The 25,845-nt window shown below is 23.1% G+C and overlaps 1 protein-coding gene and 1 long non-coding RNA gene across 2 annotated transcripts in view; both read right to left on the reverse strand.

Moving 5' to 3' along the window:
• Positions 1-18,640, reverse strand: part of LOC129607674 (allatostatin-A receptor) — a 96,008-nt gene extending 77,368 nt beyond the window's left edge. Inside the window, exons 1-4 of the mRNA XM_055518826.1 lie at positions 18,332-18,640; positions 3,388-3,673; positions 2,663-2,813; positions 552-670 (exon numbers count right to left, since the gene is read on the reverse strand). Coding sequence (XP_055374801.1) covers positions 552-670; positions 2,663-2,813; positions 3,388-3,673; positions 18,332-18,608 — 833 coding nt within the window. The 5' untranslated portion in view covers positions 18,609-18,640. The remainder of the gene's footprint in view (positions 1-551; positions 671-2,662; positions 2,814-3,387; positions 3,674-18,331) is intronic.
• A 241-nt stretch (positions 18,641-18,881) lies between these two features.
• LOC129607639 (uncharacterized) overlaps positions 18,882-25,845 on the reverse strand; it is a 182,976-nt gene continuing 176,012 nt past the window's right edge. Inside the window, exon 3 of the long non-coding RNA XR_008696828.1 lies at positions 18,882-20,734. This is a non-coding gene — a long non-coding RNA (uncharacterized LOC129607639). The remainder of the gene's footprint in view (positions 20,735-25,845) is intronic.

Consider the following 25,845-nt stretch of genomic DNA (forward strand, 5'->3'; position numbering starts at 1 on the left):
AGAATATTGAAAAAGGAAAATATCAGGTGAATGCAGAAAGGAAAATTTAATTGCAGTGCCATACAAAATCAAACTACTTTGGGAAAAAGAACAAAAGCAAAAAGAAATTTTACTGAAAAAAATATCCTGATTTCACTTCCGTTCTTCACAAGAAAATAAAAAAGGACATTTCTTTTTATGAAAATCAATAAAAAATATAAGAGCCTTGTGATATAAAAGTCTTAACCTTATGTTATAAATACATTTAAAACTAGTGTACTGAGAAAATGTAAATGAAAATAAGAGATTATATTTTCAATGTTGAATACGTACAAGATTTTAATTAGAAATCATAATTTTTTTTAGAACTATTTAAAAATGAATAAGAAACTTAAGAATTAATTGAACAATCACAGATCTATGGACAAAAGAAAAGTGGTGAAAATGTTTTATTGCTAATTTTTTCTCAAAAATAACTAAAGTATTTGGTGTCACCATGGAAAACCCAGACAGCAGTAGTGAAACCCGAAAGTTTTTATAAAATATCACAACAATACATAAAACATAATTACCTTGATTCCGCCGATGGCTTACAACCTGGCGCATTTTTCCATAATCTCGCTAACATACCCATATATAAAAATGATATTAACGTTAATGGAATCACATACGATGATAGGAAAAATGATATCTGTAAAAAAAATGGAAATTTTAATTAAATATTTTTAAATTTTTTATTAAAATATTCAAAAAATTTCATGATTAAAAATTTTTTATAGAACTACAGAAATAATATTCAAGAAATATCAAGAGTAGGATTAAAATAACTTTGAAAATGTTTTCTAAACGTAAATTTTGTTCGACTTTCATTAAATTTCTTCTAGAATCTCTGAATAATCTTTAATATTGTCTAGAATCCCTGAATAATCTTTAATATTGATTCATTTGAATTCATAAATTCATTTAAATTCCAGATAATTCCATATTAATTTTTCATTCGATTGATCAGTTTATCAGATAGAAATTATTAATTTGAGATAATTTTTTTCTTTTTGAATTTTCATATGAGCCAAACGGAATTTACAAATACGTACATATTTTAAAACACCTGTAACAAAAATAAAAACTTTGTAAAAAACTGATGAAAAATATTTTAACAATTTATTTTCGTTATTTTTTTTTTTTGGTCCCTTTTTGCATTTTATAGGGTTTTCCTTGTGTTTTATTTAAATAAAACTTTTAACATTTTATTGCTGCAGTTTTGAACATATTATTTTTTTCATTGTTTATTTAAAAAATCGTTGCACTTTTTATTTATTTTTTAGGTATCTGCACTGCAAACATGCTATTAATAAATACAAAAATAACAAAAAGGAAAGAAAGAACAACAAAACTGTTTCAAAAGTCAATTTAACAAAATTGTTATAAAAAATTGTTTTCTGTTTTCTACAACGTTTCTATGGGAGCAATAACGACAACTTTTGGCCAGAAATTTATCGAATTTCATCAATGCGTCAACTTTAAAGGAATGCAATTGAACATAGCTAAATGTAGTTTTTTAATTTAAATTTTATTATATTTTTTATTGTATTAAGCTAAGTTTGTAGGTTTACTTATTAATTAGTTCATTTTTTAGGGTCTCAATTGCCATACACATATGTATATGTATGTAACTCTAATATGAAATTGTCAAAAGTGTATAAACCCATGAATATTGATCAATTTTTCTGTTGCACGTGAATAATAATTACAAAATAAAATTTCATTTCTATTGCAAATCCTTATGTAAAATGTAGAGTTAGTCAAAACATAATTTTGAAATTTATTGGACATTGATGTTTTCAATTACGTTTTTTTTGATCTCATGTTGTGATGTGATCTTTATTTTTTAGGTTCTTATTATTTTTCTAAATTTAAATTGTAATTATTTTATATGTTTTTTTTATTATTATGTATTTCTTTTGCTTTTTCTCACCGCAGGATATCAAGGTTGAAGGGAAAAAAATTTAAAAATGTTCAAAAATAAAAACACCACATGACTTTTTTGAACTTGAAAGTGCAGAGAATAAAAAAATAAACTTGTTATTAGTTTGTTTTTTATTTTCTTTGTTTTTTTTTGTTATTTAACGAGGATTTTAAAAGATTTTTTAAAAGGATAAAATAAAAAAATAAAAAAGAGAAAACAATTGTTTATATAGTTCTGCTTTTTACTGCATCGTACTAAGAATTGAGTACTTTTTTATTTCTTCAATTCAATTTATTTGTTTTGTTTTTTAAATTGCTTTTTTATTTTGAAACAAAATAAATTTGTATGCTTCTCTTTCCGAAATTTGTGTATTTTTATATGGTTTTTTTTTATTTTACACAAGTGGTAAAAATTATTTTTAGTTTTTTTTTATATTTGTAAATATTTTGAATTCATAAAAGCGTGAAGAAAATTTGAAAAATTTATAATTTACTGGCCAATATTCGAATGCATAGTAAAAATTTCATAGCCTTAGACAAATTATTTTAAATTATGTCATCAAATTTTCAAAAAGAAATTTAGAAAAATCGATAAATCTGCCCTAAAAAGTATACATAAATTGCTCAACAAAATTTGTTTAAGATTTAAGATATTAAAATTTTCTCTTTAAGAGTCTAGTGCTTTTCTGTATATCTTGATAAAATATATTAAAATTACCTGAAATTGTACTAAAGTCCATATATGTTGATCTGATGAAAAAACACACGCTGTAAAATTATGACCTTGAAATGCATAAATTTTAATATCATGCGATAGAGGTACTGGAATTGCTGTTGTTATTATTAGGAACCATGTTAGTGTTATAGCTCTAAAATATTAAAATAAAAATTTAAAAAATTTTAAAATATTTTAAAATTTTTTAATACATATTATGTATTAAATTTTTTATTGTTTAAAATTTCAAAAATTTAGAATAAGTTCTTTGAATATTAAAAATTATTAATTGGTTTTCAACAAAAATATTTTATTTTGTGTTTAAAAAAAAGATTTATTTTAAATATTAAACAAGTAACCACATTCATATACAGCAATTTATTAAAAGAAACGTGTCAAATAACTAATATTGAAAACCAAATTAGAATTATAAAAAAATCATAAAGATTTGATCCAATAACTAGGTGCTTTTCAATTTCGTTAATAATTTACTGTTAATTTCATTGAGGCTGGTTATAATTGAGAAAAAATTTTGATCCCGTATTTTTTAAATAATAGTAAAAATGTGGTTTTTCATAAAAAATTTTTAATTTCAATTAATGTTTTTTTAATGGTTTTAATCCTCCTCTTTATTAAAAATTAATTTTTTTTATTAATAATTAACTTATACAAGTAATTAAATTTTTTAAATATTCCGTAATAATGTATTTATTTCTGTATACACTTACAATGATGCATTCCGTTCCGTTCTTAATGACATACTAGTAACTGGATGAACAACAGCTAAAAATCTATCAAATGACATTAATACTAGCGTATATACACTACAATGGCATGTAACAACAATCATATATTGTACAAATTTACACCAACAATCACCAAATGGCCATTCTGGTAAAACATAATCTGTAGCAGTAAATGGTACACAAAATATAACAAAAAGTATATCCGATACAGCTAAATTAATTATTAAAAGATTTGTTGTGGAACGCATTTGTTGATTGAAAACCACAACTGAAATGAAAAAAAAAATTATTTTATTTATAAATAAGTTTGTATATAAATAATAGTCTACATAATGTTCTTCTATATACATTTATATATTTTTATTTAATATAATGAAAATATATTTTTATATTAAATAACAAAATAAATAAATAGAGTAAATAAAAAGATATACCGAGAGATATGAAAAGAAAAACATATGAATTGTACATATGTTTGAATATTATTTCAATTAATTCAAAAGATATGAAGAATTAAAATTAAAAATCTGAACTAGATAAATGTACGTGAGATGAGTACGTGCACAAATTTATTTATTTGGGTTTGTTGTATACGAAAATATGTGTTAACATTTTCATACCATCACAAAATCATAATAATAACAATAATGAAAAATTTCATTAACTTTGTGTGCCATATGATTTTGTTATAATAATAATTATAAATATTTTCTATACATGTACAGGGACTACAAAATATTCTAGCAAAAATTTTAATTTAAATAATAAATTTATGTTTAATTGCAGCTATAATTTCCTCTCGGGCTCTAAACTCTGCCGGGAAGTTATGAGATATATTCAATTACGTAATAATAATTTTATAAAGCATCTAACCTAACCGTGAAAAGATTTCTGGACTGTGTAAAACCGCAACGACATCGTGCAGAAAAATGTCTTAATTTCTTTTGGATTGCTAAATAGTAATGGCCGACTAATCAACCCCTTATTAAAAAATTTATTAGCGCACAATACTGAAGCTTAAGTTTTATGCAACACTTTTCTATTCTTTCACATGGAGAGGAAAAAGCAAAGAAAGAAAATTTCGATAAAACTCAAACTATACAACGATCTCATATGGCAATAAATCTTTTGTTCCCGAAATTTTTAGATGAAACGTCTGATTTTTTCAGAATTCCAAAAATAAATAGTTAATCAATTGTACTGATATAGAGCTAAAACAAAACATCATGCTGTACATCATCCAAACAAGTAGTCACAATAAAATAGATTATAGAATAAATTTTACTATCATAAGAAACTTCATTATTATTTTTATTTAATTAATTATGATAAATATTCTGAATATATTGTGATAAATAATTTTATTATATAATTTTCAATGGTCATTCTATATATACAACATATGTATATATATTACTATGTATATATGTATATATATTACGTATTAAAATATTAAATTATACAGAATAAAAATTGTAACAATAAAAAAATCTCAATTCTCTTAATGTGTGAATAGTTTAATAACCACTCATATAACAGATCAAAAAATCATGTATCATGACATAAATTTATGTCAGATACATCAAATAATTTGATTTATTAAGAATTTTATTTTTGTCCTACTTTTGAAGTGTGTCAAGTTGTATTAAGTAGGTAATAAATGAATTTCTAGTAAGAGAATAAGTAAAAGAATAAATTAGTAATAATTTTGAAATTAAAACATTTTTGAAAAAAATTTTTTATGATTTATGAGAGTTGTACTTGAAAATTTAACATAATTGTAGAGTTCTTTAGTTAATCAAATGATCAATGTAACAGACAATATATATGTCAGATTAACATAGTTGTACTTAATTGTTAGAAGTGTTGTTAAATTAGTTATAATTATTTTTTAAATTTTTGTAATCTAAAGTAATTAAAATAATTGTAAAATTAAAATTTTTATTAAATTTTTGAAATCTAATAAGTCTCCATAACAACTTAAATTCCAGCATAGTTAAAAAGATAAAATTATGGAAAATTTTATTAAATTTGAATGAATTTAAATATTGGTCGTAAAATAAAATTGTATTTTCGATAAATTCACTATAATTATAAGAATTTTAGCTGAATTTAAGTAAAATGTACTTACTTATATTTATAAAGTAGTAAAAAAATTTTATTACGTTACTAAAAGTTTGTAGAATTTCGAAAATAAATAAATTATGTTTAAGATTTCATATTTACACTCGTGCTAAATCCAAATTTTTTTTTAAATTTTCTTTTTTTGAAGCACTTTTTAGTTTTTTAAGAATTTTCTATTTACAATTTAATAAATTTTTCTATTAAAAAAAAGAATTTTAAAAGTTTCAATAAAAAATGGAACAATCGTTTGATAAACGTGGTATGCGAAAAAAAAATTTTTTATAAAGTTCATTATAATATTCAAGGATGTTTCATTGGAATTCATAGTAATTCAATTAAATTATTAGAAAGCGTTCTTTTATTATTTCGATTGAAAATAATTTTAAAATTTCTTTAAATCTTTAAATTTGTTGTTTCAAGTTTTGAAAACAATATTGAAAATCTAATTGGAGATATTCCGACTGAAATATGTGAAAAAGTAGCTTAAAATTAGATTTTTCAATGCACTGGTTAAGAATTACGGGTTCATTAGATTGAAAAAATACATCTCTATACAAATGACAAAAAAAATGATTTTAAGGTTTGATTGGGGAATACATGAAAATTTTAAATTTTTCTGTTTTTCTTTTGATTTAAGAACCTATTTCCAAAAATACCTTATTATTATGCACATACAATTTAAAATTGTACAAATACGCATTGAAGTTCTTTTTAAAAATCACCAACACGTGTAGTTATTGTTTTTACTTTATTGCCATTATGAATACATAATAGCAAATTTTTAAAACTAATAAATCCAAGATATTAATGTTCTCACACATTATTTGCTATGCTGTTTTTATAACAAAACATCATAATCATACATACCATTATAACAACAACTCTAATGCAAGTTATTATTAGAATCATAATCACCAGTAATATTACCGGCATATACAAATTCAAAAAATAAAATTAAAAACCTTTTTTTTTTAAATTTTAATTTTAGGCAAGATTGACAGGTTGGATATTATTCATATTCCGATGATTAGCATGTATACATAAGAGTTTGTTTGAAAGGACCATGTACAGCTACATATATTTGGGATCATCTGGATCATAAATTTTAATTTTTTTTTGTCTTCATCAAACATGAAAAAAGTTATGGAAAGAAATTATGGAAAAATAAATCTTGAAAGGATAAGGAAATTTATTTTTGAATAAAATTTTATAATAGTTCTGAATGATGTTTTTCCGAAGGAGGATTGAAGAGAATGAACATGATAATGAAAAATGTGCAACGAAGAAAATATGTTACTTTTTTAAAAATAACAAAAAAGTTTCTCTTAAAATCCAATAAAAAATGATTTATGAATATAAAAATTTAATTTTGATATATGCACGTAAATAATTCTAAGAGAACTTTGTAAAAATTTTATAGAAAACTTTTTATAAAATTTTAAAACGTTTTAACTGTGATGGTTAACAGAATTTCGCACAGAAAAGTTGCACTGAGAATTAAAGAAAATAATGATGAATGTCGAATAAATGCGGTAAATACAAAAAAACACAAAAAATAAAAATTATTAAAACTTGTCCAAAGTTAAATTGAAATTTTGTTCTAAAAGTAATTCAAGGTAACATCAACAATTTAGTAAGAGAAAAAAAATATTTTAAATTTTTATAAATTGCAATTATTTATTTGGATTCTGTCGATCTACTTCTAAAGTTTAAGATATTTTAAGGTAAATATAACATTTTTATTATTGATTTATACTTTTTTTTGTATAATTATGTTAAATGAATTTTATGCAATTTCAGTAGAAACAAAACTATATTTGGACAACAATTCAAGGATCATCTTTTTCATATTTATGATCAATTGAAACCATTTTGCATAATTAAAACGAAAATCCATCATCGTCTAACAAATTATTTCGATTTTGCTATTTTAGCACCAAAAATTTAATGATAAGTACAATAAACTTGAAAAATTTTTCAAGAGAATTATTCAAAAATTGATTTAATACAAAATTTTCATGGAAAATTTATATCATATAAATGTACATGATTCCTATTGAATATTAATAACATTTCTTTCAAAAATTTCATTTATATTTCATTAAAACCGATGTATGCAAACTATTATGATGATATCCTAGTGCTAAATGCTACATCTATTGTACCAAAGTTGTATGAAGCACTTGATATATTGTTCTCTTTCATAAGAAAACCATTAATTTACTAGAATCAATATTTATGCATATCTACCATACATATATTTGCACACAAAGTTAAAAAAAAGTTTCCTACGAGTATATTCATTGATGCGTTTCAGCAAGAAAAATTTTCTTTTCGAAAAATACTTTATTTTTAAGTTATACCACGTAATAGATTTGAGTGAATCTGAAAAGTTTTAAATAAAAATTCACTTTGCAAACAGGTATACATATATGTATATAATAGTATCAAATATTGATATATAGTGGTATTATATAAAATATAGTGGACCACAGAATAATTTTATCCTCGACAACTGAAGATTAATTTTGAAAATGGCAAACAAAGTATGGAAGAAAATAACTTTTAACAAATAAGTGTTGAGCGAGAATGGTTGTATGATCCAGTATTCAAATCTACATATATATTTATATGTTGAATATTTTAGGTTTTTGTTGTATGGCACCTTTTGTACACTGTGTTTGTTATATTTCAAAGATTATGGCTATACACACAATTCATTTTTCATTTGCTAACAGAATTGACGATGAGTTTGCAAATGAAAATTTTCAAATGAATTTAAACTTTATTTTAAATTTCTCATTTATTCCCTTTTTCTTTTAGATTTTCAATTACAAGAGCAACATGTAGAGAACTCTGTATAATGAAAATGCGGTTCTATTCCTAAGAAGGTAAGAAATATTTAAATAATGTATATTGCATATATAAATTTAAAATTTAAATTCAAATATTGCATTTTTGAATATATTTTTAGAATATTGAAGTCATAATACTATTCAAGATTACGACACCTTCATTTTACCCTATGATTTAAAACATATTGATATTAAGATCAAATAATTGAAAATATTAGATGAAGAACGATATTTTATTTTAAGAAAATTGTAAAATCTGAAATTGGATAACGTTACCCTAATACCAGTAATTTTGTTGGATTATTTTAAACGCATATTATATTTAACAAATTACATATTTGAAAATTTAATATAAGTATTAAGGATATCAATACTAGAATTTTATTTAAAATTGAATAATATTTTATTAAAACAGTAAAAAATCATACAAAACTCGTTCAAAAAGAAAATATTTTAAAAATTATTTCATTTTTTAAATTTAACTTTCGATTTAGCACCTGCAACCATAGATTTTTATTCACATAATTAAAAGGTTTTAATTAAAATTATATGTAAAAAACAATTTTTCAAATAATTTTAAGAATTTCATTAGGAAATTTCATTGAAATTGAAGAAAAAAAAATACGAAAAATTTTTCAAATTAAATACGAGTAACATGAAAAAAAATTTTCTTCATTCATTTTTAATGCTTTCTTTCAAAAATCAAAGTTCAAAAAAAGAAAAATATAAAAATTACAAGGAAATTTTTTTTTTATTTTTTTTTCAACTTTATTTTTCTTCCTTTCTGTCTGGCATAATGTTACAAAACATTTGTAAGGATAAAAGAAATTTTATAATAATAATTGTACAAAAGTACATGTGTACACATAAAAATTTATTAAATTTAATTGTATGTACTTAAAATAATATTTTTGTTTAACATAAAAATTATGTCACAGAAATTTGTACGTATTTAAACATTTTTCAAACTTCTTATATCAATATCGTTCATATTTTAAAATTTAATAATAAAGAGTCAATTAAATAGAACATAGTTAAATTTAGTTAAGTAAAGCACAGGCCAAATTTTTGCGAATTATTAAGATCTCTATTTTTTTTAAATCTTAAGAAAGTGATTCTGAGTGATTGTCTTTAGAAAGAGTCACATAGAGAATCTTATTTGGAACATTGAATACAATATAATAATTCAAATATTTTTTTAGTATGATAGATATTGGCTCTATTTGTTAGTTCAATTGATTAATAATCTCCAGATAAAATAAGTAGATTTAATAGTATGTAGGAATATTATTCAGAAAACGTATAAATATTGCGGCCAATCAAGTAAATTTATGTACAATGCTAGCCATTTGAAATATTTGAAAATCATTTAACAAAAATCAGAAAAAAATTATTACTTTAAGTATGGTTTGGTAATTGTTAAGAACAATTTAAATATGTAAAATAATTTTTAATATTAAATTAATTCAAAATTTCACTTTAAAATTTAAATAATTTAAATTAATAATTCAATAAAAATATTATCAATGTAGAGAATCAAATTTTCATTGTTTGATTATCAATAATTACTTACTGATTAAATTTAATAAATATTTTATTAAAAATAATGAACATAATTATTAAAAACTTAAGTAAATTTATTGAACAATTAAAAATTGATATATAATTCATATAAATAAAAGCAATATCCTTTATAAAGTCTTAAAATCTTTATTTCGGATAAATAAACAAGTTTTATAAGTTAAATTCTCCTGCACGAGTTTTACCTCAAACCATTGTATTACAAGTAAATCTAAATTTCTTATATAATAGCCAAGAAAAACCTCTTAAAGAGGCGCGCATGTTGAATTCCACTTTTTCCCTTTTTTTGTTATTAATACAAATTTGAATTTATATTAGAAATGTATTTTTGTTTCTAAAATTTTCATTTTGTTTTATATTAAAAGAGATACTAAAAATAACATATTATGTATTTATGTTTGAATTGAATAATTATAATTAATTTTTAAGTTGTAAAGGAGGAAAAAATAAAAAAACTTAAATTGGCAAAAAAAATATAAGGAAAACAATAATTAAACTGTCACATTTTTAATTAAAATATCAATCAATTAAATTGTATATTATATAATTTTATTATTAAAGGATGAATTTTTGTTTTTATTAAACACTGAAGAAATATAAAGTTGAAGAATCAATGGATCAAAGGATCAACCGATTGAAAATCATTTTGTGAATTGTAAACAAAATTTACTTCAAAATAAACATCATGTGACTTCAATTCAGCAAGTGATTTTATGCAGTTTTTATGAGTATGTACAAAGAAACCTGAATGATACTTGTAAAACCTCTGGATATTAACTACCAAATGTTATGATGTCCTACTTTTGACTTAGATGTATCATAACCTTAAGAAAAAATCCAAAATGTAATTAAGAGAATTGAAACTGTATCAATATGTCAAAGCTAATACACTGTAAATAAGAAAATTATTGCAAGGAAAACTCAAATTCCCTAATCAAATTGAGATCTTCTTTCATATCTGAAATGTTGGTCATCATATACAAAGCATTTTTTTTAAAAATAGCTTACAAAAGTTTAAAATAAAAATCCGGAATTTTACAAACAATTACAGAAATCATAATAACCTTTTTTCTAAATGTTCGCAATAATATCAATCTTAAATGTTAATAAGATTTAGTCAGTTTTTCAGACAAATTATACAGAAAAGAAAATGTGCCTTTTAACAAACCATTACATTGCATGTATTATTCGATTTAAGTAATTATAATAGCTTGCAAAACCTATTATACATTTTTTAAACTGAATAATTAATAGTGGATTTTTCGGAAATATAAATTTTGTTATGGTTAAATCGATTGTATACAATGAAAATTAATCCGAATAAAAACAATAACTTTATTTTACTATCATTTTTTTATTCAGTAGCAGTATAAGATCCAAAATACTGTACGACAAAATACACCAATAATATAGAAAAAAAGTTAATTAATATTTAAAATATATAATTTTTGTATTTATCATGAAAATAAGAACGTATTATATAATTATATTAAATGTTGTTGAATATAATACTTTATCACAAGTAGTTTAATATGTAGATATAATGTTATACATACGAATGTATTTTATGTTAATCGAAATAAACGATGAAGTTGTTAAAAATTTTATTATATAAAACATTTTGAATAATTTATGTTCAATTACAATTTAATATCAGGATTTGTATATTATAGGCATACATGTAAAACATTAGGATAATATATATTTTTTTTTGTTTTTATTAATTAAAAATTTATTTTTCTATTACTTTATTATTATGGAGCGAAACTTTTATATGGATTATTTGGTATAATACCCATAAAATTTTTTGTTAGATATACTGTTGGTATTAAATTATAATTTATGGTTGATAATTATAGGAATGAAGTAATAAGTAAAATGGAATATAAAAGAACGAGGTAATTGAACGAATCTATTTAACTTATTATATTAAATATATTGTAAGACTATATAATGTTGCTTTGTAATCATTTTCTTACGCTTTAATATATAAATTGATTTTTTTTTAGATCTAATTCACAACATGGCATTAAATTGGATTTGAACTGACAATATTTCTATCAGGCTAGTATACTTTTCAGAAAATCAATACTTTTGGATTGTAAAACTAAGAATTTTAGAGGTTCTTGTTTAAAAAACTGTGTGTCAAGAGCTTACATTTCTTTGTAAACCGAATGCAAATGTTAAGTTACTACACTTTTTTCTAGTATTGTATAATTTAGATCAAGCTCATACATTTTCCAATAACGTTCTTTTAAATTTACAATAACTTCCGACATATAAAATATTATAATGTAAAAATCTAAAAACTATATTGACTTCCATACATACTTAAACTAAAACAATTTCAAAATGTTAATCTAAAGCACTCAAGCCATATACCTATATAGTTATCTTTAAATTTTATCTAGAAAACAAGGTCTAATTCTCTCTTTTTATAATCCTTATATAAACCCATTGAATTTTTTATAATAATTAAAATCACTACATGAAAACATTACATATGGCCGTCATGTTAGGAAAAAAAAGAAAATACATCTAACGGTCTTTTTATGTAAATTAAACGTAATACGAATAGTAAATGGTACCTACATACTTTTATTCCAAATACCTAGAGTAACTAATGTAGGTTATAACTATAAAAAGCCTAATAACAATAAAATTGTAAAATAAGCACAAAAAGTGTTAAGCTGACACGTGTTATTTTTACCTAAATTAAGTAATAAAAAAAAGAAACAAGAAGTAGAAAAGAATACAAAATGAACAGATTGAAGGAAATATAAGACGAGAAGTTGTCGGGGAGGGGGGGCGGGGCTGTATGTGTTATAAAACAATTTATACATATTTTCATTACATACATATGTATGTGACCCACAATATAATATAACACATAGGAGAACCCATAAAAGGATAATTTATTCGAACATTGAAAATAGAAAAAAAAACTCACAATGAAAATGGAGAAGAAATAAATAAAAATAAGAAAAAGATCAAAAAATTGGAAAAGCGTCAAAACCGTTAAATAAAATTAATGATTTCTACATCTTGTACATATGTATGTAGATGGTTGTTGGATTCATTTGATAGTATTTCTGATTTGTTTCATTTGTTGTTTCTGAATAAAATGGTATATCCTTGATTGTTCATAACGATGTAACGGTATAATACTTAAGCTATTTTAAGGATATATAATAAATTATATGTAATAACGTTTCTTAAAATATTGTTTTCAGAATTAAAATTTGAATAAATATTTGTATCAGAGGTCGATAATTTCAATTATTTTATATAGGTAATTGATTGACGTTATTTGAATTTTGTATGAGGAATCGATTACATGATCTTATTGTTAATATTAAAGTTGATTTGTAAATTTCTGAAATAACGGTGGGAAATAAATTCAGAAATAATATGAGCAATTTTTTATCAATAAGAAGTTATATAAAGTTTAAAAATCACTGTAATTTTAATTAAATATTTAAGTATTATAATTAATTCTTAAATCAGTTGGAAAATATTCTTAAAAGTAACACCGAATAATTATATAGAGGGCGTATAATTTAAATGAGCAAAAAACATGTCAAATAGTGTTGTTATACATTTTATAAAATGACATTGTTGAAAAGATTTTTCATTTTGTTTTCTTTACATCAGGATATTTAAAAAAAATTATTTAAGAATTAATTATATTTATAGCCGTATAATTTTTGTGTAAAATGTAGAAATTTTAAATATAAATTGTGGAATTTTGCTTTAAAATGAGTTAAGAAAATCATTATGTTATTGGCAAAGTGTTAGTACCTTTGAGAGTTTATTTTCGCTGTCATTTTCGATTTAACTTCTGCTTAATTATAAGTATGCAATCACGTACTTAATGCAAAATTTAAAAGATCCTTTATAAATGGCTTCGATTTTCCTAAGTAAGATATTAAAATGTTGATTCAAAGTATTGTATCCTGTTTTTTAGCAAATAAGTATGTATATGCTGGACAGATTTTCTATTCTTAAATTTTAATAAATATTATGTGGGGGTTAGAAATACTCAGGTGATCCATAGATCTGGCACATTGGCACATACTCTAAAATTTAAAGAATAATCAAAAATATAAAAATAAAAATTTTATCTTCATTATGTATATAGACATACATACATATTTTATTTATATTTTTTAGAGATTATTTTCTTGGAACTTATTAAATAATCAAAATGAAATTGTCAAAATGTCATTTAATTTTTAGATGGAAGGCATTGTATAGTATGATGCCTTCCTCGAAAACATTATTATTATTATTGAAAATCTACCATCCGTTTGCCATAACAATTCTAAATTATTTTTTCTTTCCTTTATTTTTGGATAATATTTTTATTGATATGAAAATTTTATTCAGCTTCTTCACAGTAAATGATTCTCTATACTTCCCTCAGTCTTCAACTCCCATATAAACAATATTAATATAATTTAAAACAAAATTTATTTGTATACAATATTAAGGATAACATTCTTTTTTTTTAGAAATTTCATAGTATTTGAAGGTTATATTCAAATAATATTTCTATTTTATTAAAAATAATTTTATTTGCAAAATAATGAAATAGAAAAATATTATTAGAATTATTTAAATATTATAATGGTATTCACAAAATATTAAAAATAAACGCACATATATAATATAAAAATACTATCATAAATATATTAAGGATACAAAAATATTTTAATAAACGAGAAAGTGAAATTCAAAATTTTTTTGAGTGGGAGGCTGCTAACAAGATTTTTTTTTTGTTGCTTTGTTCTTATGAAGTTCCACCGAAAAAAAAACAAAACAGGCAGAAAACGTATAAAAATATTTAAATTTTATTTTCTGAAAAATTTTCAATTTTGTTTTTTATGTACTCGTAATTGTTTTCAGTTCACTTGTTGTTTGAAAAAAAGTCATTGTAATTCAATGGTCTTAAGTTTTGAATGAACACATAAGTGAAGTATACCCCTCTTGTAAGTGTTACAATATTAGGTCACACTAATAGTGGAAATTCCAACACAATTTGGAATTGTGTAAGGACTTTTTCTTTAAAAGCATAATTTTGGATTGTTATCACAATTGCATAAAAAAATTAAACCTTAAAAGATCAGGAGAGCATTCCAAAATTAAATATCAATGAAGTAACCTACTATTACAGGTGGATTTTGTAAAAGATTACTTCTATGACGGAGTAATCTACAATTATTATTGAATGTTGACATTTAATACGTAAGGAATTCCATTAATAAGTAATTTTTAAGAGTTTGTAATGTTCAAACATAGCTTTAAGATAATAATTTGTACTTGACTTAATATCAAATGTCATTTCAAAAAGAATTTTTAAAGTGTAGTAGTTCTGTCAGGTGTCAAATTCATTTTTGAAAATGGGACCAGAAAAGAAATAACGGCTAAATTGTTGATGTAAAAACTACATACATACGTGAAACATAAATTAATAAAAATTATACTATTTAAAGCTGAAAATAAAAGAAAACTAAAAATTTAAAAATTATAACTTAAGAAGGAAAGGAAAAAATAAACGATTTCTAACTCGATTCAGATACAATTGTTGCAGATGAAGGAAAGCAATTGTTCAGGCTGGGTCGAATTAAAAATAAGTAAGAAATCTACTGGTAACTATCATATAAAGGGTGGAACATAAAAAATAAGCTGTAGCCAAAAAAGCTGCACAACTAGAGATGTTAAAAATTTCCATACAAACTACATACATATACATATGTATATAAAAATATACTGGTGTGTTACCATAAGTTAATGTCGAAATATCAGACCATCTCTAATGGATTTCTTAGAATAAAACTAATAAGGTGGAAACAAGCCACTAAATCACATTTAAATCTTATTGAATTCACAATACAATAAAATAATATTAATGTGAACAAGTAAGACGGAAATTATTTTTCATTGATTTTTTACACATAATTAAATGAGATCATTATAATATGTCCACTATACATACACGGCATCTAGTATTCACTTAATCAATTCACAATAAATTGTGCTCTGAAGAATAAGCATCAAATAAAAACACTAATGCTTCAATTTAATTGAACAAAAAAAGGTATAAAGTAATTTTATTAATAAATTTGGATATTTTCAAATTTTCATTAATCATAAACTCAAAAAAATATGTATTTAATGTAATTCCAAAGAATTGAACTTAAAATTTATGATTAATTTTTATGAAATTTTTAAATTATAACAAAATATTTATTTTATTTTGTTTGCTTGCTTAAATTTTCAACAAATTTGGCTTTAACAATAAAGGAAGAATTTTATTGTTTAATGTTATTGTTAAAATATGTTATTTATTGTTGAGAATATTTGCATTCTTTTTAGAATATTTCTATTTTATTTGATTTTAAAATACATGAAATAATTCAGGTGAAAATTATTGTATCATATTTTTGAATATTTAAAAAATATAAATGCAAATATTTTTCTTTTTGTATCCGAGGTTTTATCAAAATACAAGATTTTAAAAAATAATTAAATCAAAATGTTTTGTACAAAATTAAATTATTTTGAATGTTTTAGATAAAATAGTGACCTAAATTTTTGACTTTAAAATAAAAATTAACTAAAAATTTTGTTAATAGGAAACATATTAATTTTATAAGCTCGATGTAAGACTTTATTATAATGGCTTTTGTGGAACATAAAACTAATTGCGGGTGTGCTGTAATTGTAGTATAATAGTTATTACTATATTTCAAAAAGTTGTAAAAAATCTGTTATGTATCCTTGAATTATTATAACATTTGAATTAGTTTATGATTTTCCAGTCATTTTACTATATTATAAAAGTCCCTTCTCCTGTAGAATTATTTATGATTCATGATTGATTTATATTAAATTTATTGTATTTTCCAAAAAAATAAATTTACATATTTATTTTTAATATAAACCAATGACAATATTTTAATTGTTAAGTCATTCGTAAAAATATTGAAGTTTAAATAAATTTTTCTTGTGTTTTTAATATTCAAATTACATCATTGCCATTGATAAAATACATAACATATATGCACATTTTTAGGAAGGAAATTTTGTAGTATTTTAAAAAAATATATTATTTTCATAATTTATATAAATCAAAATTCATATAATAATAATTTTCTAATAAATATTTCAAAAAATCATAGTTGATTGATGGAATTTTTTTGACATATAAATATATTCCATTAAAATTATTATTGTGAATAAAAGCGCGTGGTCATATTTCAGAATAAACAACATGATTATAGAACTGTAAAAATATTGTAATTGGAGAAATGTCGCTTATGTACATGTGGCTGTTATATGGAATAAAATTGTATTTGAAATTTACGCATGTAGGATAAAAAAAATTAAATAAATTAAAAATTCAACGGAAATTTTTTGGGACTTTTATCTATTTTATAAGATTTGGAAGCAATAATTTGGAAAAAGATCAAATTATAAGATTTTAAAGAAGCTATAATCAAATTAACAATATATGAAGCATCTAAAATCCTACTATGAGATTTTAAGAGAAGGTAATTAGCACTTTAATTATTTTAAGTAGTTGGGATACTAAAATACGTTGGTTTTATAGAGAAAAATTTTATAATTTTAGCATAGCAGCAAATTTTTCGTGTAGTTTCGATGGTCTGGATTGGAAAATGTTTTTTTGATGGCACGTTACAAAGCTAAAAATTAGTATAAAGCTCTGGGGTCAATTAGGACCAAGTCTTGGCACCAGTATCGAAATAAAATGTGTATAAATTGGAATTAAAATGAGTGAAATTTTCAAGTTTTTTTTTGATTTTGGAAGCAGGATTTGGAATAAAAACTTGCCGGTTCAATTACAAATAAAAGATTAAGTAATAAATAATTCAAAATTTGAAAGCGGTTAACACACGTAAGTAAAAATGATTTTGTAATCCTACTAACGTATTCTATGATAATTAAATTCCTCTTTATTTTTGATAAATGTTATATTTAAAATCAATTCGACATACAAAGGAACCGGGGTTTCCCATAGTTTAAAACTGAATAACAATGTGATTTATCATTACTAATCGTCAATATTTTTAACTGATTAAGGTTAAGATGTTACTATAATATATTTAATTTTTCAACTTCAAAATTTTGAAACTAATAAAAATAAGCTTTCAAAAAAGTAATATAGTTAATAATAAATTGGTCGCGAATTTATATATCGTTATATAAAAACAAAATGATAATATTTTTTTAAAATGTGCCTGTACCATTAATATAGGGTTGTAGGTAATTACAATAAATAAGAAGTTCAAAAATATTTTTAAATAATTTAATAAAATATATGTATTTATTTACCCACTTACCTAATATAACTAATGCATTTCCTAATAATCCAGCTAAACCGATAATACCAAAAAATACAGGCACAACCATTGATACAACTTTTTCAACTGACCATGGATTAAATTCTTCTAATGTTAAATTACTATAATATGTTGTTGTTATATTATTTATATTATTGTTATTAATATTACTTAAATTTGTGTTCATATTATTATTATTAATATTATTGTTATTTAAAATAATACTAGAGCCACCAATATTATTTACACCCAAATAAATACTCAAATTTTCATACATTTTGAATGTTTTTTTTTTATGATATTTTAAATATTAAATTTTTGATTTATGGTCTAAATCGATGTATCCGATATATTTTAATAATTAATTTGGAAAAATAAAAAAAAAAAAGCAAAAATTAATAATTATTTTTGTATAATTGTTATTATTTGTTTTGCCTAATTTATATAATTTTTATTAAAAATTAAAAACAAGGATAATTTTTATGTATTACAAAAAAATCCATTTAAACTTGTATTCCTGGTTAATACTTTATGAATTCAATGCAGTTAAAATTTTAATTTATTTCTCTTATAAATATATACATATATATATTTATAGGGTTGTCTTTGTATAATAAAACTTAAAACCGTAAAATATTTTAAAACAAAAAAGTCATATAATTTGTATGTGAACCAATTACACTAAATTTTTTAATATTTTTAATAATAAAATTCTCAAGGATAATTTACAATAATAATATTTAAGGATCTAATTTATCTAATAACATTAAATATTTTTTTTTATTATTATCATTCACAGTTTTATTGGTGGAAAAAAACCACAAATTTATTTTGTGTATCTTGTATATAATTTTCTAAAATCACGATATCCAAAATGTGTGATTATAATAAATTTTTTTTTTTTTTTATATAATATGAAGTCCAAAATGTTTTGGCGTTGTGTCCAAAAATATATTTTCTATGATAAAAATTATATGTACTTGAATAATATTTTTAAAACTCTATATAATTTATATTACAAAAATATTTTAATATTATTTATGATGTATTATCCTTATTATCCTGTTGTTATTCTTATTTACTCATTTATATTATATGCTTTTTATATATGAATGCATATATATTGTGGTTATTGTACATTTTGGGTGCAAAATAACGTATGAATTTTTAACAAAAATTTAAAAAGTAGGTAAGCTGAAGGATAATTTTAGGAAAGCGATCAATTTTCCAGGAATATTATTATATTTTTTGGTTTGTTTGCCCTCTCTATTGTCCTTTCTATTTCATCCTATGGGTGTAACTGCATATTATTTCTCATATGTATTTTATATTTCAAATATATTTTATTTATAATCCGGTATCTTGTTCTCGATTCACTTTAAATACAAAAATATTTTAAAATATTTAATGTTGTACCTCATATTTATATTTCTTATCTTATGTAGTACTTGCTTTTTGGAACTGTTGTAATAAATTTTTTCTCTCCTATTAGGAACTATATATATACGTAGTATTTTGCTGTTGTTTATAGAGGTTTGCTGGATTTTTATACTGTAATGATAAGTTTCTAATTTTGAATGTACAATAAATGTGTTTAGTTTGTTATTTGAAGGACGATAATTCTTGTAACAGCATAAATAATTCAGGAACTATTTTGAAATTTTATTAACTATTTGTTGTATAATTCGTAATTGGTTTTGAAAAAGTAATTAAAAATTTTGAAGAAAATAATTATATAACTAAATTAATGTATGATGTAGTAAGATAAGATTTGTGTTTTGATAATTATCATTTCAATTTCAATTCATTACCAAATGATCTTTTAGATGCAAAATAATTCTTTAACTGGAATCAGCAACTTTTCACAATTAATTTCTTAGAAAATGAAGTGTTCTTTTTGGTATGATTTATTTTTTTTTTTTTTAAAGTTGTTCTTTTCAAGATTTCCAACTCTGGATTTTTAAATATGTATGTAGATGTTTCTTTTGTACATTTTATTCTTCTTGAACAAAGAATATGATTCAAAAGTTTTATTCTTTTAATTTATATATTCCTACTCCTTATTTATGTGCCCTCCTTTTAGAGTAACTACTGCATTTGTTAATAATTTAGTAAAACAAAAAGTCCTGTTTGCGATATGAAAACAAAATTCATAAATATATTCTAAACACAAATATTCAGATGCAATTGCAATGATCAAATTAATGCTGGATTATAAACGGAAATTAAAGAAAAAAATTAATTACAGGAAAAATAAAGTTGTATCCATTAGTTGTACTTTTGTTTCAGTTTGTTTAAAAAAAATATTAAATCTTTTATTGTTATTAGCTTAACTTTAATTTGTTTCCATACACCTGGTTGCATATAGTAAGGAAGTGAAGTAAAAACGTTTTATGGCTCTATCTGTAAATAAATGAAAATAAAATGAATGAAAGAAATTATTATTATTTTAGAAATTTCAAAATTTTGTATTTAATATTAAATTTTATATGTACCTAATTTTGTTTTATTAAATAACATTACAGAATAAAAATATTGGTACGGTAATCATTAAAGTTCTTATCAGTTATGAGATAGTTAATCATTCATAATAATATCATATGTCTTGAAATTAAAGAGCGAAGACAGTCTTAATATTCAAAACAGACAGTTGAATCGCAATGCTCGATAAGCTATCACTGAAATATTCGATAAATATTGAAGGAAAATTTTATAAGGCCTTCACCATCCTGTCATTCACTTACCGCCATTAAGATGACAGCAAATGCTCGGGTTGAATCGAAATCGGAAAAACGACGATGATACACTACCTAGTATGCCGACGGGGCAATACACATATATTTTTGGTCCTATACCCAAGAAAAAGTTCTTATATTATTTGAGTTGCCTAAACGTTTTATCATTATTTTGAAGATTCTTTTTCTAAAAAACAAGAATTGAGTAAGTCTGAAAACAAAGATATTCTAAAATTGAAATAATTTCGAAACTTCAAATTATGAAATGTCAATTATAACATTAGAACAGGTCACATAACCGTTATTATAATCTTATTATGATAGCAATGAAACAGAACAGCAATAGTTTCTCTTGGTATTATATGCAATCTTGACTACTATATTAATATATCTATTAAATTCCTTTGTATAACTTATTCATACATGCAGATGCAATGCATATACTTCAAGGGAATAATATACAATACTCCTTTTTTTGAATGAATTCGTTCACCATTTGAAAAACAGTGTAGTAAGAGCAAATTTTTTTTTCCATAAAGCAATGATTTTGAATTTTTTTTTTGTTCCAGTGTAATTTGTTTGAGTATTAAATTTTTATTTCATAAATGGCCAAAAGCGCATAAGTACGGAGAATAAAAATAAAATTAAGAGAAGATTTAGTATTAAAATTAAGTAAATTAAAAAAAAAAAGAAGAACAAAGAGGTAAAGAAATCAGAAAAAAGGAAAATGAATTAAAGGATAATGAAAAATGTAACTAATTTCATTAGATTTGTTTTTAGCATAAAAATCCGTTTATAGCTGCAATTCAGAAATTCAGTTCATGTACTCAAAATTAAGTTTTAATTAAATAAAACAATTTTTTTTTAGGATTTAAAGTGAAGGTTTTTTATATTTTCAGTTAAATTTGCTCCCGTTTTTTATGTGGAATCATAAATATTAAATGAGAAGGATTTCAAATCAAGATAATTTCAGCATTCAAGTGGGTGTATGTAAGACATAAGTGGTGAGTGTAATTTAAAATAATTTAAAAATTTTTTATGATAAGTTTTTTATTACTGCGTAGCCATTATTTTGCGTAGTTACGTTTGGAACTGTCCCTAGAAAATTTTTGAATGTTGGACATTTGAAGGAGTATATTGAAGGAGTATAGTTGGACATTTGAAGGAGCCTGTTGAGCATAGGTTACAGAAACATTACAAGGCTGTATAAATTCGGATTTGTTGCAAACTATTTACAAAATCACAGTGGTGGTGCAACGAGCAAGACCAAAACTTCTTCAAAACCAAAGTGGTTCCTTTCACTAGAAAAAGAAAACTTTATGGTTTTATGGTTTTAGTATGTATTTGGTCAGGAAATAAACATTTTGGGAGACGTGAAGTCCCTAAGGGTCACTTTTGATAAAAATCTCATATGGAATCTTTGTATCGAATCAGTTTTTAAGAAGGCGCAGACATTTCTTTTTGACGTGTAGCTGTCTGAGTGAAAAGTTGTGGAATTTAAATCTAAGGGTGATGGATCATATGCATTTGGTGACAGTTCCTCCAATGATCAATGCATGATTTAATGTTTTAGTGGAGAAAAAGATCCAGGATAAATCAACTTCGTAACTCAAAGATTGCGTATGTGATAATCACTGGTGCATTTACATATAATATTGAAGGAGTTTTTTTATAAATTTGCCTCCATTATATTTCACGATGAAGTGTGAGGCCAAGGTTGCTGCAAATAGGATTGCCGGCTTTGATGGTCAAAGACATGTTTGCTAAGCTAGTCATCCGGATATTTCCATATTCTTACTGCATTGGAATGCTTGTTAATGCTATAATTCTGGCTGGGATTATGAATTAGAAATAAGGTAAGCAAGTTTTTTTTATTATAAAACCTTTTTTTTTTCTGGTCTTCCCACAATTTCAGTTGCTGTTATTACTGGTTATAGTGAGCAGGGCTATTATGTGCCCAAATTGTTGCTGATAAAAGACTGTGTGTACTGGTTTTGTTACGAAAACGTAATCTGGCTCTTCATAACAAAGGTGGAACAGACAAAGTCTTTATAAGTGATCAAATGTTATGATAAGCTTTTATAGCTGTGGTGCCTTGTTTTGCAGTTTATCAGTGGCAAACTATAATCGGCCTATCTATATATGAAAAATAATGTTTACACCTACATACATGATAATTGAAAACTGATTTTACTATGCCAAGTAAACAACCATGTTATAGGTATAAAAATATATTTTTTTCTCTTTTGTTAAATTTTTCCATTGATTTAATGTTAATTAATCAATCAATCAATTTAATTCATCATTAATATAATCAATCAATATATTTGCTTACAAATTAATATTCAGACAAAACAAAAATTTTCTTATCCTTTGACCATTTTCAATATACATTGGTACATGTGTATATTTTAAAATAATTACTGTCATAACAATATGATCCTTAATTCAATACATTCTTAAAAATTTCCTTTAACATTGTATACTCACACATATTTACATTATATACAAACCTAAAAAACAATAATAATAATATGATTGCTGTTATTATGTGGGTACACAAATCAAACTTTATTTATACAAACATTCAACAAATAACAGTCACTCATTCTTATGGTAATATAGAGAGAGAAATAAATACATGTGCCTCTGTATATGACCTACGTCTGATGTTAAACAATATAAACGCATGTGGAATATATATTGAATACTATATGTATTGTGTAGATAGTGAATATTAATGGAAATAAGAAAAAATAGGAAAAATAATAATTAATTATTGAAAAAATTTGTTATCCTTTCGAAATCCTTTCATAATTGTTATCGAAAAACCAATAGTAAGTTTCATTATTATTGTATTTGTTTTTTTTATTTACGTTATCGTATTTACAATAAGGAAAGTATTGTGATCGCACTAAATTGTATATGAACTTCTCCGTCTTGAAGAATTGCTGTAAAGCCACCTTTTTTTAACGAAGCATAGTTCATTCAGATTGTCGGCCGGTTGGTCTTTTTAGGACTGTATCTTTTAGGACCAAACCGATTGTTATGGCAAGATTATTTTTAATTCCATTTAAGAATTTTGTCTAGCGTGAAGTACATCAGACACAGTTCTCTCTTGCAATATACATAATCAACAAAGTTGCCTTTCAAAGACAGTGGTAACTCTACTAAAGGTGGAAATTTTATAATTTTAACGATATTTACTTGAATTTCAATGTCTGATAACCAGTGCCAAAAACAGTGCTACTAAGAAATCAATTCTGTAGTAAACACTTTGATTTTCTTCTAATTATGTTGTCGCCACAAATGTTTTATTAAAACCATTAAAGTTTTTATGTTAAAATTATTAATTTCATTTTGCCCCTTTTCTTTTCCTCCATCTTCTTCCCCCTTCTTCTTCCCCCTTCTTCTTCCCCCTTCTTCTTCTTTATGTAACGCAAACAACTTTATGTATGTACAGACGTATATCTTTTAATATTCCTGATTTTCTGCATGTTAGGTTTTATTATTGTTTGTCCGTTCTTCTATTTCACTTTTATTGTTACTATTTTTTTTATATTTTTAAAAGGAAGTGAAAGTATTGATTTCAGGATAATAAAAACAATTTCACTCAATTATTTTTTTTTTTTTTTGTTTAACATTATTTAGAGAAGGACCAACTACAGTATTTTATATTATTTTTGTATTTTGTGTAAATAAAGAAAATCAAGAATAGAAGAAAATAATTTGATTGAAATAAGTGAATAGGAGGCATACTTGAGAAGTTGTTGAAATTGAAAGAAAAGGGATTCTCTTAAACGAATAACATCAAGCGAGGAGTAGAGAGAGAGAGAGAAGGAAAAAATGAGTGAGAAACAAAAGTAGCAACAAGAACTACAAACAAGTATATAAAAATAATTTTCAATCATTATTCTTATTTTTCCATAGAGACCTACATATTACAATACAAGTGGTATATAAATAAGGAATATCTTGTTTAGAATACTAATTCATAAAAACAAAGAGGAGAAATAAAAGAATAATATACAAAAAAGGACAATGGAATAGTAAATTACATGTGTATTTTATATGAAATACAAAATGAAGTCCTTTTTTTCTTTACCCTTTTTCCTTTGATCATACATTATACAATTTATATTTAATCTATTGATCCCTATCAAAGAGAAGTTTGTAGGATGTTGAAACGATAGAGTTAAAATGTTGGATTATTACCTACATATGCATAAGTATGTTTGAAATACAGGAATTAATAGCTTAGCCCACATGGCTTATTATAATTTTCTTTAAGGCAACATTGATTTTTTTTTTATTGTTGGAGTAGATTTTAGAAATTTATCTATCAGACAATTAATTGGAATAGCAATATCAATTAACTTCTAAGGAGGTTATTTTATTCAGAATCTCTGACACGATATTTTACGTCGATATTGGTGCAAAAACATCTACTATGCCCTTGCAATAGGCCGAAAGACAATCATCGCAGATATGGTTAAAGTTTTTACTTCTATAACTTTTATAAGCCCATTATCATATTTAATTATTGGCTTGTACTCATCTAAAATTTTATGTTTTTTACTGAAATATAATTATACAGTCGTGTTATAATTATATATAGCTAAATCTACAAAATATCGTTAAAGAATTTCATTTTAATGATAGATCACCGAATAACTTATTGACTACATTTTGGTTAATAAATAATTACAAATTACTTGAGAATATACTAAAAGAACTATTAAATGTATATGTATATATGTATACAAACATTTACGAAAT

This window comes from Condylostylus longicornis, unplaced genomic scaffold (assembly GCF_029603195.1).
Source record: "Condylostylus longicornis isolate FDR11 unplaced genomic scaffold, ASM2960319v2 ptg000028l, whole genome shotgun sequence".
NCBI lineage: Eukaryota > Metazoa > Arthropoda > Insecta > Diptera > Dolichopodidae > Condylostylus > Condylostylus longicornis.